General features: G+C 41.7%; 1 protein-coding gene across 2 annotated transcripts in view; it reads left to right on the top strand.

The window, feature by feature from the left end:
- The window catches only part of crhr1 (corticotropin releasing hormone receptor 1), a 389,999-nt gene that overhangs the window by 363,039 nt on the left and 8,348 nt on the right, over positions 1-18,612 (top strand). The window contains exons 12-14 of one of the 2 annotated variants that reach the window (XR_009650889.1): positions 1,326-1,461; positions 2,823-2,864; positions 15,845-16,078. Coding sequence is in view for 1 of the 2 variants with exons in the window: in XM_060901899.1 (XP_060757882.1) it covers positions 1,326-1,461; positions 2,823-2,864; positions 15,845-15,985 (319 nt within the window). In the remaining variant the exon portion in view is untranslated. Of the gene's footprint in view, positions 1-1,325; positions 1,462-2,822; positions 2,865-15,844; positions 16,379-18,612 lie in introns of those variants that run through there. The other variant, XM_060901899.1, reaches the window with a different exon arrangement.

An 18,612-nucleotide genomic window follows, 5' to 3' on the forward strand; every position in this document is an offset into this window, starting at 1 on the left:
AATTCAGAGGCTGTAAATTGGTGGATAAGACACACAGACACACACACACACACACACACACACACACACACACACACACACACACACTCTGTATCTGGATCACATGCGCTCTTTTCCTCTTGTTTACATCGTCTCTGTACCTGTTATAAGCGATGCTTTCTCTACACTGGCTTTAGCTGGCATCTCGTATGATGAGGCCGTGAATAAGCATTTCAATTCATTTGTGCACACACGAAACTTTGCTCAAACAGTTTTAGAGAAATTAACTGGTGAATGTTTTAATGACTTGACGTCACCCAGCACCCTGTTAACATTAATAACTTAAGAAATAATTAAGCACATATGTTTATTTTGCATGCCCAAACAATGCACAAACAAATCAGACTTTTCACTTTCTCAGGTTTGTGTGTGTGTGTGTGTGTGTGTGTGTGTGTGTGTGTGTGTGTGTGTGTGTGTACGTGAAACAGCGTGTGCATTTTAAATTTCATAAACACGGCAAGCGTGCAGAGAAACAGAGCATAGCAGCTCAGTGCATGGAGAGTAGTACCTATGAATAATAATCAAGGAGATGTGTGAGAACAGGCGTGTGTTTTATTTCAGCTGTAGTGTTTTGGTTTTTTTTTTTTTTCCATTTTCACCCACAACTCATGCACATGCTGAGTTTTGCAACCCATGTGGTGCAATTCACATTGAAATTGACCCTTGTCTGACCTAAGTTGCAAAACCCAGTCGGACAACATAGGTTAACCCCTTCAGACACACATTACTTTGGGTATAACCCGGGTTGGCCACATGGTATGAAAGGAGTATTGGTAAACCATGTCTCTATAGAGCTTGCTTTGTGCACAGGGGCATTGTCATGTTGGAACAGGTTTGCGCCTCTTAGTTCCATCCATCCATTATCCACAACCGCTTATCCTGTGCAGGGTCGCGAGTGAGCTGGAGCCTATCCTAGCTGACTATGGGCAAGAGGCGGGGTACAAGTTGCCAGTTCATCGCAGGGCTGATGCATCGAGACAAACAATTCACACTCCCATTCACACCTATGGTCAATTTAGAACCACCAATTAGCCTAACCTGCATGCCTTTGGACTGTGAGGGAAACCGGAGGAAACCCACGCAGACACAGGGAGAACATGCAAGCTCCACACAGAAGGGACCCTGTCAGCCACTGGGCTCGAACCCAGAACCTTCTTACTGTGAGGCAACAGTGCTAACCACTACACCACTGAACGGGAAATTGTATTGCTACAGTAAACAAAGCTATGTTCTAAACTGACCTGAAAGTGTATTCTTTCCTTTAAATGACATTTGTCTTGTTATAGGAAAGCAGTGAAGGCCACTCTGGTCCTGCTGCCTCTCCTCGGCATCACCTACATGCTTTTCTTTGTCAACCCTGGAGAGGACGAGATCTCCCAAATCGTCTTCATCTATTTCAATTCTTTCCTGGAGTCCTTTCAAGTAAGCAATATCCTACTCCTGAAAGAATTACAATATAACGACCTGAGATTTTCCTTTTTATTGGTAGTGTAATTCAGTTTGTTGTCTGTGTCCATAAAACAGATTTTAAATGAACGATTATATTAATTTAAAGTTGACTCTTGCTAGTGAAACATTTACATAACCGTCACGCTTGTGAAAGTCAGGGCTAATAATAAACTGTTTGCACTTGGTCTTTTGCCATTTTGGAAAGTCATATTATTTTGATGTTTGCTTGGCAAGTTGTACACAGTTTGAATATGGAAGCAGTTAGTTCATTCCTCATATCTCGGGTTTGTTCAGCTCTTTAGAAGAGGCCTACTCTTGTGTTGAATTTATTGAAATATTGTTTGAAACATTGCCTTCAATAGAGCAGGGGCAAATATGTTTCGAAATATGTTTGACTTTCCGAAGAAATTATTGAAGATCTTTGTTTATGTGTCATCCAAACATCTACTGCTTTCAAATAAATGACAAGAATACCATCTATGAAACACATATACAGTGCTTATTTATTTCTCATTTTCTAAACTCTAATGATGCCTCATAAAGCTACTCTATAAACCAGAAGGCCACTCGGTAGAGTGCATACCTCCGCCAAGCCATAGAGTATCCAGATGTTTATCCTGATCTGAATCAACATCAAAATCAAATCAATTGAACCTAGGATAATACTAAAGCTGTACACCAAATTTCATCCAAATCCATTCACTGCGTTTTGAGTTACTTTGAGAACAGACAAAAAAGAAATCCTGGATCCGCATACTTATCCAGATTTGCATCAAAATCTAATCAGTCGTTCCTTGGCCCATGGACCACCGTTCCTCAAAATTTCATCAAAATACATTCACTACTTTGAGTTATATTGGGAACAGACAAACAAACAAACAAACAAAAAAACATAACCTCCTCCAACAAAGTTGCCGGAGGTAAATATCACCCAATACAGTTATGGAGAACATCCATTATCGCAAGGATCTAAAATAAGGGAAATGGCCATTCAGACAGCTTTAAATCAGGAATGCAGAGAGAGAGAGAGAGAATGGTTTAAGTTTATGCAGGAGAATGGTATGGTTATTAGATTAAATGTTGTTTCATAGAGTAGGAAAGCAGGCACTCCTATACTATCCCAGTAATAAAAATAATAACTGTTTTTCCTAATCAGAGTAAAATTGCGACTGTGTTTTTATCTCTCTCTCTCTCTCTCTCTCTCTCTCTCTCTCTCTCTCTTTTTTGCATGCAATTTAGTTTATGTGAAATATATGCATGCTTTTTCTGGCTTATTTCTCCATAAATGCATCTTAAAATGATGTAATCGTTCTTTCTCCTCTCATCTCCCCAAGGGTTTCTTCGTGTCAGTGTTTTATTGCTTCCTGAACAGTGAAGTAAGTAAACTCTCTTTTTTGCATTCCTCTCCTGCTCTCCTGCTCTGCTACTCTACTCTTTCCTCTTCGAACAACCCTTACTCATTTTAGACCTGCAGAAGCATATCCTCACTGTGCCCCCTCGGGAGAATGGGGCTAAAACGCACTCGAAGTCAAAGCTTTTGAAAGTCTGAAATGCAGTGCAAGCAAACCTGAGTAATTTGGCCAGATTCCTTTGGCCTGACTTATCCAATCAATAAGATCACGTTGGGCGCCAATTCTTGCTTCTAGCTATAGTCAATAACAAGGGGGTCAATCATGATGAACACAGGACTTTCATAAAATATTCATCCACACATGGAATAATTATGGTTTGTGTTATATAAACGGTTTGATTCTTCTGGGATTCTGACAGTTTAGAGTATATCACTAACCTGGGGTAAAAGGAGGATCTACAGAGATCAAATGTCAGTTCAGTGAGGGAGAAGAAAAATGATATGCACTTGATCAAAGGTCACTTTGAATCGATAACAAAATCTTACCCCGGACTCATACTGAGAGGACAAACAAGATGCTAACACTGATCCATTTCCATAGCCCAGCAATATCATAAATTATTATACATACAGGACACTTTTTCCATGGAATAAAATCTTGTGTTCTATTCCTTCTAGTGGGTTTCATTCATGTGGTTTGATTGCATGCAATATTGTTAGCATGTCGCTTATCCTACATGTATTACGTCACTCTAACCAATGGAGAATGAGCATTGAATATGGTTTATGATATTGCATGGCTGTTAAGATAACATGATGTCAACATTACATCACACATCAGAGCTGATGCAAATATCCAATGAGAGTTTTCTGCTGCGCAAGCGCAGAAGCATTTCTTTGCTCGCCGGGAAAGAGAAAGACACATTGAACACCCGAAAGGCTACCAAAACTTCATTAGATATTTTTCATGCATATTTACAAGAGAAAAACATACCAATGGGCATCAAAAAACTGGAAAAGAGACACGTGGAAGACGGAACACTAGCGCGCTAGTGAGCGACTGTAACAATTTGTAAACAAACATGGCTGCCGGGTTTGTTTCATTAAATATGGAAGATTTTGAGAGAATTTTGAAAGAGAAGGATGCGTTGAACACCCAAAAGGAATGTGTATATATAATAATAATAATAATAATAATAATAATAATATTGGCTGGCGTTTTTTCATGGTATATCAGATATATTCCATTCAGCTAGCATGATATTGAACTCGTCTTTGATTCGTTCAGTATTGTGCTAGCTGAATGGAATATATCTGATATACCATACAATGCCAGCCAATATTATTTAAATATATAGTATATTATTCTGGGGCAGCACAGTGGTGTAGTGGTTAGTGCTGTCACCTCACAGCAAGAAGGTCCTGGGTTCGAGCCCAGCGGCCGGCGAGGGCCTTTCTGTGTGGAGTTTGCATGTTCTCCCCGTGTCCACGTGGGTTTCCTCTGGGTGCTCCGGTTTCCCCCACAGTCCAAAGACATGCAGGTTAGGGTAATTGGTGACTCTAAATTGACCGTAGGTGTGAATGTGAATGGTTGTCTGTGTCAGCCCTGTGATGACCTGGCGACTTGTCCAGGGTGTACCCCGCCTTTCGCCCGTAGTCAGCTGGGATAGGCTCCAGCTTGCCTGCGACCCTGTAGGACAGGATAAGCAGCTACAGATAATGGATGGATGGATGGATGGATGGTATATTATTCTATCCACGTTCACTGGATATGAGCAATCGTGCACTCTGATTGGCTACTCAAAATGGCGGAGCATGTTGCTGAACCAACCAAGGACGAAATAAAAACAAAACCATAAAAAAAAGCAACAAAATATGAATAAAAGTATTTGATGGTAAGAACGTATCTTTTTTATTTTTCAAGAATTATTAATATTATTATAGCATTTTTCACAAATTGTTAGTCATTTCGCCAGTTTGTTTACATTCTAAGTGGAAATGATTTTGTCGGATGTTTTGTATAAAGTTTTTATCGATCGAATTTGCAAAAAAAAGCTCCGTTTCTCAAAATCCAGTGAATGTGGATAGAATAAAACAGTTATTCCACTCAATCTCGTCATACATGAGCTGATAGTCGACGAGGCGCATAGTGCCGAGTAGGCTACAAGCTATGTAGACGAGATTGAGTGGAATAACTGTTAAATATATAGGTTGACCTTAAATATTCAGTCAGTTACAATATCAAACTAAGCGGCGCATTGTGGAGCCTTCCCTTCTCCCAGCTTCATGTTTGATCCTGAGGTTGGGTAACTGTCTCTGTGGAGTTTTGCATATCTGTGCGGGCTTTTTCATGGTTCTCTTCCTCCAACAGCCAAAAATCCAGTATGCTGGTAGATGGATTGGCGCAAAGAACTTAATGAATGAATGAATGAATGAATGACAGTTTGAAAGGCATTTTCACACTTTCACAAAGAGGACAAAAAGCATAAAAGTATTCGACTATATGACGAATCATGTCTAGTCTGTATTCTATTAATAATATGCAATTGCGTACAAAAGTTTGTGTTCTCTTAAATCAAAAATGTGTACCAACAAGACAGTGTGTCATGTTTTCCAGACACTCATTCCAAGTGATAAAAATGGTAAAATTTTGTCTGTTAGGAATTTAATAGTGAAGAAAACTAATCAGTTCAAAAAGAGTGGAATGTGAGTTTAACGTTCTCCAGTAACTTGCATGTCCACCCTTTGCCTTCCAGCCTCTTTCAAATCATCTAAACAGATTTTGGATCCTCTGAATAATATTTGATTCCTCCCAATATGTTTCTTCGAACTCTTCCAGATTTCTTGGAAAATCTTGTTCATTCTTCTTAACATATGTTATAACTCTCGTAGATGTCACACACTATCTCCTTCAGATCAGCTCTGGAGGCAAAAAAAGATCCTGACAAAACATCTTTTGTCTCAACATGATTATTTGTATGCTGAGTTTGCTTTTGGATTATTGTCTTGTTGCAGGATACAGTCACACTGTATTCAGCCATAAGTAAGGTTACTACATTAAATTATAATTATTCTTTATCGGCGGCATGGTGGTGTAGTGGTTAGCACTGTCGCTTCACAGCAAGAAGATCCTGGGTTTGAGCCCAGCGGCCGATGAGGGCCTTTCTGTGTGGAGTCTGCATGGGATTCCTCCGGGTGCTCTGGTTTCCCCCACAGTCCAAAGACATGCAGATTAGGCTAATTGGTGGCTCTAATAGGTGTGAATGGTTGTTTGTCTCTATGGCTACATCCACACGACAACGGCAACGAGATTTTATTTAAAAAATTATCGCGTCCACATGGGCAACGGATCAGTAAAATATCAGGTACATATGGCAACGCAACGCTTGCTGAAAACGATGCAATACACATGCCACACCTCTAGGGGTGCTGTAAGACGGTCCCATTGGAGACACCAGAACAATAGACGAAGTAGACGCATGCGCATAAACCCCTTCTACCCGGTGTGAAGCACTGTCAGGAACAAACACACAACAAGAAGAAGATGGCTGCGACTACGCGAGGAAATCGTGCCTTCTGTGTGTACAAATTAGTTTTATTAGTGTGCATAGTTTTATATAACTTAATTTTCTTATTGTGTGAACATTTTGAAAAGCATTTTTATATAATTTATATAACTTTTTATATTGTGTGTGAACATTTTGAAAAGCAGTCTTATCCAATAAAAAAAAGAAATTCAAGAAATGGTTCAGTTACTTGTTTATTTAAAAGAAAAGCTGTATACAAAAGTGAATGTAATGCAGTGGTTCATACAAAACAACAAGAGTGCTGCTTGTTCTAGTCATGTGGTTGTGACGTCATCGTAAACAAATCCGTTCTACTCATCCAGACGAATTCGCAACGGCGCCGTTGCCAGATTTTTCCACTCTGGAACCCGTTCTCAAAAAATATCGTTGTGGGGCACCCAAAACGCCGGTGCCGTGTGGACGCCAGGCCGAAACGATAAACAATTTTATCAGATTCACCTGAAACCGTTGCCGTGTGGACAGGGCCTATGTGTCAGCCCTGTGATGACCTGCCAACTTGTCCAGCGTGTACCCCATCTCTCGCCCATAGTCAGCTGGGATAGGCTCCAGTTTGCCCGTGACCCTGTACAGGATAAGCAGGTACAGTTGATGGATGGATATTCTTTCTCCATAGATATTAAAATTTGAAATGTAATGTCTATTTTGTGGCGGCACGGTGGTGTAGTGGTTAGCGCTGTCGCCTCACAGCAAGAAGGTCCTGGGTTCGAGCCCCGGGGCCGGCGAGGGCCTTTCTGTGTGGAGTTTGCATGTTCTCCCCGTGTCCGCGTGGGTTTCCTCCGGGTGCTCCGGTTTCCCCCACAGTCCAAAGACATGCAGGTTAGGTTAACTGGTGACTCTAAATTGACCGTAGGTGTGAATGTGAGTGTGAATGGTTGTCTGTGTCTATGTGTCGGCCCTGTGATGACCTGGCGACTTGTCCAGGGTGTACCCCGCCTTTCGCCCATAGTCAGCTGGGATAGGCTCCAGCTTGCCTGCGACCCTGTAGAAGGATGAAGCGGCTGGAGATAATGAGATGAGATGAGATGTCTATTTTGTCACAAAACTCAATATAGGCTCACATTTGCAACTTTCACAAGATTCATATTGTAGTAAAATATACTATGGCTAGAGTAATGGACAAAGATAATCCATCCATTATCCGTAACCACTTATCCTGTACAGGGTCGCGGGCGAGCTGGAGCCTATCCCAGCTGACTATGGGCGAGAGGCAGTGTACATCCTGGATGAGTCGCCAGATCATCGCAGGGCTGACACATAACCATTCACACTCACATTCACACCTACGGTCAATTTGGAGCCACCAATTAGCCTAACCTGCATGTCTTTGGACTGTGGGGGAAATCGGAGCACCCGGAGGAAACCCACGCAGACACGGGGAGAACATGCAAACTCCACACAGAAAGGCCCTCACCGGCCACTGGGCTCAAACCCAGAACCTTCTTGCTGTGAGGCAACAGTGCTAACTACTACACCACCATACCACCCGACCAAAGATAATGTTAATACTAATTCCTATGGCTTTGTTCATATGAAAATGAACCTGCCTTCAATTTTGAACAAATTTCTCATGAGAGCTGGCTGCTAATTGAAACAGGCTACAGGACGATATGGTGCTCATGTGGTCCTTTCATAATATGAAATTAGAAAGAAACTGTCACCAACGGTAGCAAGGTATAATTGGCGTTTTGAATTGTATATTTGCCAATTTGTTTGATTTTTCTAATAGCTTTAAATAATACAATTTATTCTATCCACATTCACTGAATATGAGCAATCATGCACCACATGGCCCTAAATTCTCCGCTATTTTTTCCTGCTTCACCATGATGCAATACAAGATACTACATCACGCATCACGCAGTAGGCTTTCCCTGTTCACACAAGGCATTGTGGGATACAAATCTGAAACGGGAGAGAAAAATGGAGGACGTGAGCGTGCGAATGAAACGCGAAAGACTGACTACAGTAACGGAAAACGAGAAGAAAAGATGTTATGTTATATACGAAGGAAAGGAAGCACAGGACCAAACTAATAAATATCGGCGGTCAGCGAGCACCTCGGTGTGATCAGGTGTTCATTTAATGACAGAATGATGTAACTGTCAGTACACGGTCAAAGGTAAACCTGTAGATGGCAGTAATGCAACACTGTGGATGCCAGCTGCCGTAAAACCCAAAAAAAGAAGAAAAAGAAGGTAAACCTGCGCATGCGCACACGGACTTCCTCTGTCTGCTTGACTGCACGAAGCGAGCAATTTCATGCACATTATTCGCTCGGGAATCCACTCAAATTAAATATCTTCCCAGCCACAGAATTGCCTGATATATATATTTTTTTAGACATTACAGAAATAAACAAGTATCACAATGACCAAATTTCAGAGGGAACTAAATTTCACTGGTTTTATGAAATTGAAAGGCCGTCTACTTTTAAGCTTGTTGTTAAATACTGAAATATGTGAATTTCATGGCTTTTGTGCACAAAGTCTGTATCATTCTGTTGTATAGATGTTCTCAAGCTTACATTCTTCACTATAAGACCTACAGTACAATAGCTCAGAGCAAAAGCGTTTTTCTCTGCTCATGGAGCAATCTGTTTCACAATCTTCAACAACTGAGCATTATTCAGAGAAAAGACTATTATTTGTGAACATGCTCTCTCTCTCTCTCCCTCTCTCTGATCTACCTTCAGACATATCCGTCAAATATTTTTCTCATAGAAAAACACAGCACACATCTGTCTTCCCCATTATGGCCATCAGTAGCTGAGGGACACATTTAAAGGTCACATGGAAATTGAACTGACATTTTCTTTCACTCCCAGCACAAAAGTTGTGTAATCCAAAAAAAAAAACCTTAACCTGATATGTAATTAGTGCCTTTTTTACCCTCAACCTTGTGTGCTCTTGAAAATTTTACTTCTCAGCATGGAATGGAAATGTGCATGGTATTTTAATATAAGCCATTTTTCTTTTACATTGTGAGTTGACTTCTGTTGGTTCATAACCGTTAACAAATCTGACACCAGTAACAGAGGTAAATGTCTAAACTGAGAGCCAGAATAAAATAACAAGGCTCAGACTTGTGTGAGGGGCGGCACGGTGGTGTAGTGGTTAGCGCTGTCGCCTCACAGCAAGAAGGTCCGGATTCGAGCCCCGTGGCCGGCGAGGGCCTTTCTGTGTGGAGTTTGCATGTTCTCCCCGTGTCCGCGTGGGTTTCCTCCGGGTGCTCCGGTTTCCCCCACAGTCCAAAGACATGCAGGTTAGGTTAACTGGTGACTCTAAATTGAGCGTAGGTGTGAATGGTTGTCTGTGTCTATGTGTCAGCCCTGCGATGACCTGGCGACTTGTCCAGGGTGTACCCCGCCTTTCGCCCGTAGTCAGCTGGGATAGGCTCCAGCTTGCCTGCGACCCTGTAGAACAGGATAAAGCGGCTAGAGATAATGAGATGAGATGAGACTTGTGTGATAAGACCTTGCAAAGAATGCATGATAAGACCTCGCAATGAGAGCACACAACATTGGAAATAAATCTGAGGGGAAATGAGGCACAGATGAGCATAATTAGGGAAACAATGGCAAGAAGGACCTGAACTGAAATCCAAAATGAAATAAAAGTACATGGTAATCTTCATCATGGAAAACACAAACTGTGTCAGGCTCGTGCCAGCTTGCAACACCATGTTACTGTGTTTATGAATTATAGTGTTGTGAAGTTAACAGTGAAGCCTCTTAGAGGTAACTTAGTGTAAATAATATCAGAATATTTAAATAACATTAACTGGCGTTGAGTGGTATATCAGATCTATTTCATTCAGCTAGCATAATACTGAACGAGTGGTAGACGGGTTTCTTTTAAAATTCTCTCAAAATCTTCCGTATTTAACGAAGCAAACTTGGCCGCCATGTTTGTTTACAAATTGTCCCAGTCGCTCGCTAGCGTGGAAGTTTTACATCTCCGACGTGTGACGTCATGTTGTCTTGACAGCCATGCAATATCGTAAACCATATTCAACGGTCATTCTCCATTGGCTAGAGTGACATAATACATGTAGGATAAGCGATATGCTAACAATATTGCATGCTGTCAAACCAAATGAATGAAGCCTGCTAGAAGGGAATAGAACATGTTTTTATTCCATCGAAAAAGTGTCCTGTATGTATAATAATTAAATAATGTTGGCATATAATAATGAGTGGTATATCAGATATATTTCATTCAGCTAGCATGATATTGAACGAGTTGAAGACGAGTTCAATATCATGCTAGCTGAATAGAATATATCTGATATACCATGAAGAAAGCCAGCCAATATTATTATTATTATTAGTAGTAGTAGTAGTAGTAGTAGTAGTATACACTCTCTCTTTTCCAGTTTTTCGAGGTCCGTTGGTGTGTTTTTCTCTTGTAAATATGCGTGAAGAATATCTAATGAAGTTTTGGTAGCCTTTCAAGTATTCAACACGTCTTTCTCTTTCCCAGCAAACACAGAATGCTTCTGCGCAGCAGAAAACTCTCTCATTGGATATTCGCATCAGGTCCGACGTGTGACATCATGTTGTCTTGACAACCATACAACATCGTAACCCATATTCAACGCTCATTCTCCACTGGGTAGAGTGATGTAATCCACGCTGGATAAGCGATATGCTAACAATATTGCATGCTATCGAACCAAATGAATGAAACCCGTTAGAAGGGAATAGAACACATTTTTATTCCATCGAAAAAGTGTCCTGTATGTATAATCATTTTAAATCTTGGTTAAGAGTTTCCTACATTACCCACAATGCCATTTGACTCACCTGCTGAAAGTGGCACCAGTAGGATTTAGCCCTTGCTTCTCTATGTATCTCTACACTAACTTGCGTAAATGAGCACTTTTGTCATTCCTCACTGTTCAAACCAGAGGAGCTTCCAAAACTTCATCTTTCATGCTAAAATGCCATCGCGCTCATCATCTTGTTATGAATGCATTATATTCTATAGAACGCATCAACAAAACTCAGCGTGTTGCATTCTGGAGCTTTGAGTCCAATATTTGCTGTCGCCACTGTTTCTACATTGGATTTCTCATTAATATGATCTTAAACAGGGGTGGCACAGTGGTGTAGTGGTTAGTGCTGTCGCCTCACAGCGAGAAGGTCCAGGTTCGAGCCCCATGGCTGACGAGGGCCTTTCTGTGCAGAGTTTGCATGTTGTCCGCGTGGGTTTCCTCCGGGTGCTCTGGGTTCCCCCAAAGACATCGAGGTTAGGTTAACTGGTGACTCTAAATTGACCGTAGGTGTGAATGGTTGTCTGTGTCTATGTGTCAGCCCTGTGATGACCTGGCGACTTGTCCAGGGTGTACCCCGCCTTTCGCCCGTAGTCAGCTGGGATAGGCTCCAGCTTGCCTGCGACCCTGTAGAACAGGATAAAGCGGCTAGAGATAATGAGATGATCTTAAACATTGCTGGAAAATGGTGATTGATAAAGTAACACTTACTCTGTTTTTATTCCTAATATCAGAAACCTGACCATTAACCCTCATGTTTGAGATCATTAAATGCCATTGTAGCTGGACTAGCAATGTCAGCTTGTCATGTAAGGTGGGGTTTACATTAGACCGTATCAGCGGATCATCAGATTAACGTTTTTAAAATGATTAGCGTGCACACAGCAACGCCAATACACGATTCGCGTGCACACAGCAACGCCAATACACGGATACGCTCGGCTCTGCAGGCATCCTGCGCTCCAAATCACTCCGCCCGGAACAGCGAGTGCCCTCTGGAGGGTGCGCACTCCGGCCCTGCGCAGCTCATAGAGCGCGCGAGTGAAGCGCACGAGCAGTGATTCGGGACTGAGCCGCTGTGTGTGTGATCCTAGTGCATATCGGGCATGCACGTCACTTACCACTTGCAAGTGGAAGGATGGCAAGCCTAAAGACAATCATAACTACACAATGGGCAGTATTTGCATCAGTATTTGCAGTATTTTCATACTTTTATACTCTTTAATGAAAGGTGATACAAGGCGGAAGTCCGCGCCGTTTTTCAGCAGTCGCGTCACATGACCAACGCCAGCGAATCAGGAAGGTGGATGTCACAGTGACGTTGTCCAATGACGACGCCAGCTAGAGCTCAGCACAGCGTATCCGCATATTCTCAATGTTTACACAGCACCGGACCAGACACGATCTGGATTGAATACGTGGACCCTGGCGGATTCCCGCTTCCCGGCGTTTCCAGGCGTTTTAAAGTAAACGGACAGTGCATCCGCGAAGAAAACAAGACAGATACGGTCTAATGTAAACTTGGCCTAAGAGAGGCTCAGAACGCTCACAGTGCTAACCTCTCACAGGAATAACGGAAATATACTGTAAACCAACAACTCAGCACCAGAAACCCTAAGCACATTTCAAATATTTAAATAAACATTTCCTATGTGCTTCCAAGCAGAATTTTCCTTTGAATATCCATTGAAGCTTTGAAGAATCTTTTTTCAATACTAAGCATATAATGTACTTGAAGAGTACAATTTTTCATGTTTGTGTAAAAAGCGTGTGTGTATTTCAGGGTAAGTCATAATTTGGCTGTGCTGTGCAGTCAGAGTTGCAAGACTCTGGAGATTTTCACACAGTCAAATGTTGGAAATGCCAAGGTTTTAATAGAAAGGACACCTCAAAGCCTCTGCCTCCAACTATAAGCTAGATGGATTCTGGTAAATTCTCCTGGCTTCAATTATTTCCTCCAAAGCCCAAGGAAGCAAAAAAAAAAAGCATTGTGTTCTCTCTTTATGATGAAAGTTGAATTCAAATGATTTAAGCTTGATGTTTCGTGCATTTCTTTCTTTTAATATCCACACTAGGGCCATGTAGAGATCCTTAGATCGAAAGATGTTAAAAGGACAGCGTCAGCATTTCCTTCTGTTTGAAGGCATCGTTACACTAACTACAAAAGGAATTATAAATATTTAATATCTTGAATAATGAAATGCCCAGTTTCAACACGCTATAGATTTGAGTAAATATTCTTGCTACAAAAGGTAGATTATTTCAGCCAATACAAAGCTACAACTGTCACAATTCCCCCCTCTCAGCCCATGGTTCAGAGCGGATAAGCACTGCTCTCCTGTTTTGTTTTAAGATCATTCGCCCACTGCGCTTTTACTTGCTATGACATATGCATTCGCTTGATTCTAGTCCTGTCTCTTCCCCTGTCCTGTCACTGGTGTACTTCAAGATTGTTTTCACCTGTTCTCTGTTTACATCATGATTATTTTGTCTATTTATACCCTGTTGTGTCTTTGTCTGCTTGCAAAGTCTTGCCATGCTGTTTATCTGTCAAGTCCAAGCCTTGTTCATTGCTTCAATGTTTCCTGGTGATGACCGTGCTGATGCTTTTGGTCTTAAATTATGGATTGCCCTTGTGTGATGTCCACCTTGATTCTGATCTTCCTAATTAAATATCACAATCGATTGTATGCATTTGCATCTTGCCTCTCACTACCACTTGTTACAATAGTATTCAAAGCCTTTTATTGCTTAAAACGTATGCAGCATGCATAGCAGCATTCAAAGGCTGGTCTATTTAACCTTCAGTTGCCCAGGGAGGCACGATGGTGTAGTGGTTAGCACTGTCACCTCACAGCAAGAAGGTTCTTGGTTCGAGCCCAGCAGCCAACAAGGGCTTTTCTGTGTGGAGTTTGTATGTTCTCCCCATGTCTGTGTGGGTTTCCTCTAGGTGCTCTGGTTTCCCCCACAGTCCAAAGACATGCAGATTAGGTTAATTGGTGGCTCTAAATTGACTGTAGCTGTGAATGGTTGTGTGTCTCTATGGCCAAGTTTACATTAGACCGTATCTGTCTTGTTTTCTTCGCGGATGCACTGTCCGTTTACATTAAAACGCCTGGAAACACCGGGAAACGGGAATCCGCCAGGGTCCACATATTCAATCCAGATCGTGTCTGGTCCGGTGCTGTGTAAACATTGAGAATACGCGGATATGCTGTGCTGAGCTCTAGCTGGCGTCGTCATTGGGTAACGTCACTGTGACATCCACCTTCCTGATTCGCTGGCGTTGGTCATGTGACGCGACTGCTGAAAAACGGCGCGGACTTCCGCCTTGTATCACCTTTCATTAAAGAGTATAAAAGTATGAAAATACTGCAAATACTGATGCAAATACTGCCCATTGTGTAGTTATGATCGTCTTTAGGCTTGCCATCCTTCCACTTGCAAGTGGTAAGTGACTTGCGCACAGTGGCTCAGTCCCGAATCACTGCTCGTGCACTTCACTCGCACGCTCTGTGAGCTGCGCAGGGCCGGAGTGCGCACCCTCCAGAGGGCACTCGCTGTTCAGGGCAGAGTGATTTGGAGCGCAGCCGCTGAGGAGGAAGCGATGAGCCGCACTGACACATTTCAACTTACGTGCCGAATTAGTCATGTGATTAGCGTATCCGTGTATTGGCGTTGCTGTGTGCACACGAATCATGTATTGGCGTTGCTGTGTGCACGCTAATCGTTTTTAAAAACGTTAATCTGATGATCCGCTGATATGGTCTAATGTAAACCCCACCTATGTATCAGCCCTGCGATGACCTGGCGACTTGTCCAGGGTGTACCCTGCCTCTCATCCATAGTCAGCTGGGATAGGCTCCAGCTTGCCTGCGACCCTGTACAGGATAAGTGGCTAGAGATAATGGATGAATTGCCCAAGGAAATAAACTATGTATACAACATGTATATATTTGAGAGTTAGCCCAAATTATATTAAACACAGTAAACTCACACACACACACACCCCATTGCTTATCAAAAATGTATTCAAAAAAATTGGTTAGTTTTGTCTGTTGGGGTTGTAGCGCAATGGCAGGTCATGTGATGTTAGCTGACGAAGTAACCAGGCCCTTTTATTTACAACTACATTACTATTCACCATGAGTTGGCCTAGTGGTTAGCGCGTCCACCTCTCAACTGGGAGATTGTGAGTTCTACTCGCAGTCGGGTCATACCGAAGGCTATCATAAAAATGGTACCTACTACTGTCTGGCAAGGCACGTTGCAATACAAATACAAGTGGGGAAGTCAAACTCTCGAGGTTACCAGAGGACTAGCCCCCCACTGTAACCCTAGCTGTATAGGTGAGAGGCCGAGAGCTATTGAAACAGAGATTGGCACCACACCCATACACCTTAAAGAGTTGGTTAGTACTGGGACAGGAGACTGCCTGGGAAGACCAGATTCTGGCGTGAGAGGGACTTTGACATTACTATTCATTCAAACTTAAGGCAAGCCTTTCAACAAAAAAAAAAACTCTTCCTTCCAAACACCCCATGTATGTGAGTAGGTTCTGTACTTGTTCCCTAAAAATGAGAAATCTCACTAATTTTGATTTAGTTGCTCAGAAGTAATTGCAGACTTCTCCATCTCTCCCCAGGTCCGTTCTGCTGTTCGGAAGCGCTGGCACCGTTGGCAGGACAAGCACTCAATCCGGGCACGGGTGGCACGGGCCATGTCCATTCCCACCTCACCCACTCGGGTCAGCTTCCACAGCATCAAGCAGTCATCCGCTGTCTGATCTTGATCTCGAGCACCAAAACTTTCCTTTTAGTGCACTCCCCCTACCATCCATTGCTAAGCAACTCCAGGGAACAGCTGCAGTCGAAACAGGGTACGAGACCTTCAGTTGAATAACGCCCCAAATGTGGTGTGCCAATGTAGACACAATTTCAAGATTTGTCTCCCAGGGTGATGGAGAAAATAGAGATGTGGGAAAGAAACCTGGAGCAGGAGTTACCCTCTGATCAAGTGAGGGGGAGGGGGGTGAGACCTGATCATCCTTTGAAGAATAAAGGGTATAAATTCCAAGCTCCCAAAAACACACTGTGGTGTAGGGCCTGTCTAGATGTAATGGTCAAAGTTTAATTTAATTACTTTTCCTTCGTCAGCTCTTTTTGTGCGAAGGATTGTTCAGACAGAGACTGCTGGCTCAGCTACACCAGTCAAATCAGGATAAAGTCGTATCAGGATAATGAAGCCTGGAAGCGTTGTGGAGACGTCTGTCAAATACCTGCAGCTTCGAATCAAAGTATTTGGCGAACTTTGATGATGGTACACTTTCAATGTGGTGATAGATGGTACATGTCTGTTTAGAATAAATCTTTTTTTTTGTTGTTATAAGATGAGTCAGAATAGGTACATGTATACAGTATGCTCAGAGAATATATGGACCATCTCTCAAATATAAAAAGATCACAGCTTTAAAAGTTTGCTACCCTTTAACATAAGGAGTCATTTCAAACATGAACACTCAGTTTGAGCCTTTTTCTCTCGTCAGTTCAGGGATTCAGACAGCCAGTTATCACAGAAAGGGTACGGAATTGCGTTAAAACACCACCCTTTTGAATATTGCAGCTTCTCAAAATGTCCAACTTACAGTTTGTACCAGAAGTTAAACAGGGAGATTCCGTAAGACATTAACAACAGTCAACACCAGAATCTGTTATGTTGCTTATGAGGGATTTTTTTAATATTCATTCATGAGGACCAAGAACATAATCTTACAAGCTTTGAAATTTCAATGAATATTAACAAAAAATTTATTATTATTATTGCTTAAAAAATTTTCCCCATCACTGCATTATGGGTATCTCTTGAGTTTCTTTCAGTACAACACTTTCAACCATATGATATAAGAGTTAAGTCCTACTTGTACGAATGGTTATGTTTTAGCACACTGTGAAGTTTATGCCTATGTGACATATCTTATTTCCAAACTATCTCTAAGATTCCAAGAGCAGAAAGACGTGAACACCATCACACATTCCTGCTTGGCCATTTGAAGGTTTCTGAGTAACAACTAAAAAAAATGGTTTGACAAAAGAAAAATGGACTTTTTTTGTTGTTTGAACCAAGAAAAAAATCCTGCTCCATAACGTTTTAAGATCTTTAATGCCATGGGCAACTAAATGTATTCGATTACAATCCAGCTTCCTGGTTAGATACAGTTTTCATTCGACAAATTTTCAGCAGGCAAACAAGCAGCACTAAAATAACAAAGCAGCACTAAAAATAAGAAATGGCAAAGAGAACAGGACAAGGCTTCTCCGAAAATAACCCAAACCACACCAAACATGCAGAGGCGTGTTAGCGGATTTGTTTGAGGCTTTAAATAGACACAGTTTCAGTGCTCCGGCTTTAAAATCTGTCAATTTGTACAGAATGTGAGCCATAGTTTGACTTTGATCACTTGAGCTTCTTATGCAGAAAGACAGAAAATGTCAAGCACAATGTGAAGGCAGCCATAATGTTAATTGTGGACAGGATTTTTCCACAGCAGCCTCTGCAGTGGTTTTGTGATAAAGCATGGTGATAAAACATTTAGGAGAGATATATGAGATGGCTGAAGATTAAAATTGCCCTGCTGCAGGGATCTAAAATTCTAATCCGATCTATGCCAGTGGGAGAGAACTGTAAAGCTGTTCAAATCAGTAATAAGGACAACTTCTGCAAATACCATTCAAATTTCTCTGAATTGTAGAAATTGCCTAACCTTGGGTGAAAGGCCAGAGCAAGGAAAAGGTCACTCAGAGCAGTTCCTTGTGCTGTAACCTGACATTCATACCATCACCCAAGCATCAACTCACTCGGTTCTTTGCTAATTATGTACAACTTAGAAAAGCAACAAATCAAAACAATCAGAACGAACATGTTGCTCATTAAATGTGTCTAGAGACATTATGAAGAAAGATAAACCTTGGAATGCTACTACAGTTAGCTTGCTACCAAGGAAGCTAACAAAGCCTAGTCCACAACATGCAAATAAAAAATCAGTTTTCACCCTGAATAGTGCGTTATTTTCATTTGCATTTAACTAGTTAGCTATAGAAGCCATATACGGTAATATAGCTAGATGGATATAAGTTATATGAGTGACTCGCTAATATGAGCTTAGGTGTGCAATTTATCAAGACCTGATTTCAAAGAAATAAACCATAAATGAATGTATAACATCCAAATACTGACTGACTGACTGACATGATACTTGAGCAACCTATTATCACAATATCCTGTCATGATCAAACATACAAAAGTTTCTGTTGAAACAGTACATAATCCATCCTTTGCTAGAGTTTCAGTTAGAATTATGCAGAAATAACACAATTTTAATGACCGATATCAAGCTGGTACGTCTCCAGACCACTG

Source organism: Neoarius graeffei, chromosome 20 (genome assembly GCF_027579695.1).
Source record: "Neoarius graeffei isolate fNeoGra1 chromosome 20, fNeoGra1.pri, whole genome shotgun sequence".
Taxonomy (NCBI): Eukaryota; Metazoa; Chordata; class Actinopteri; order Siluriformes; family Ariidae; genus Neoarius; species Neoarius graeffei.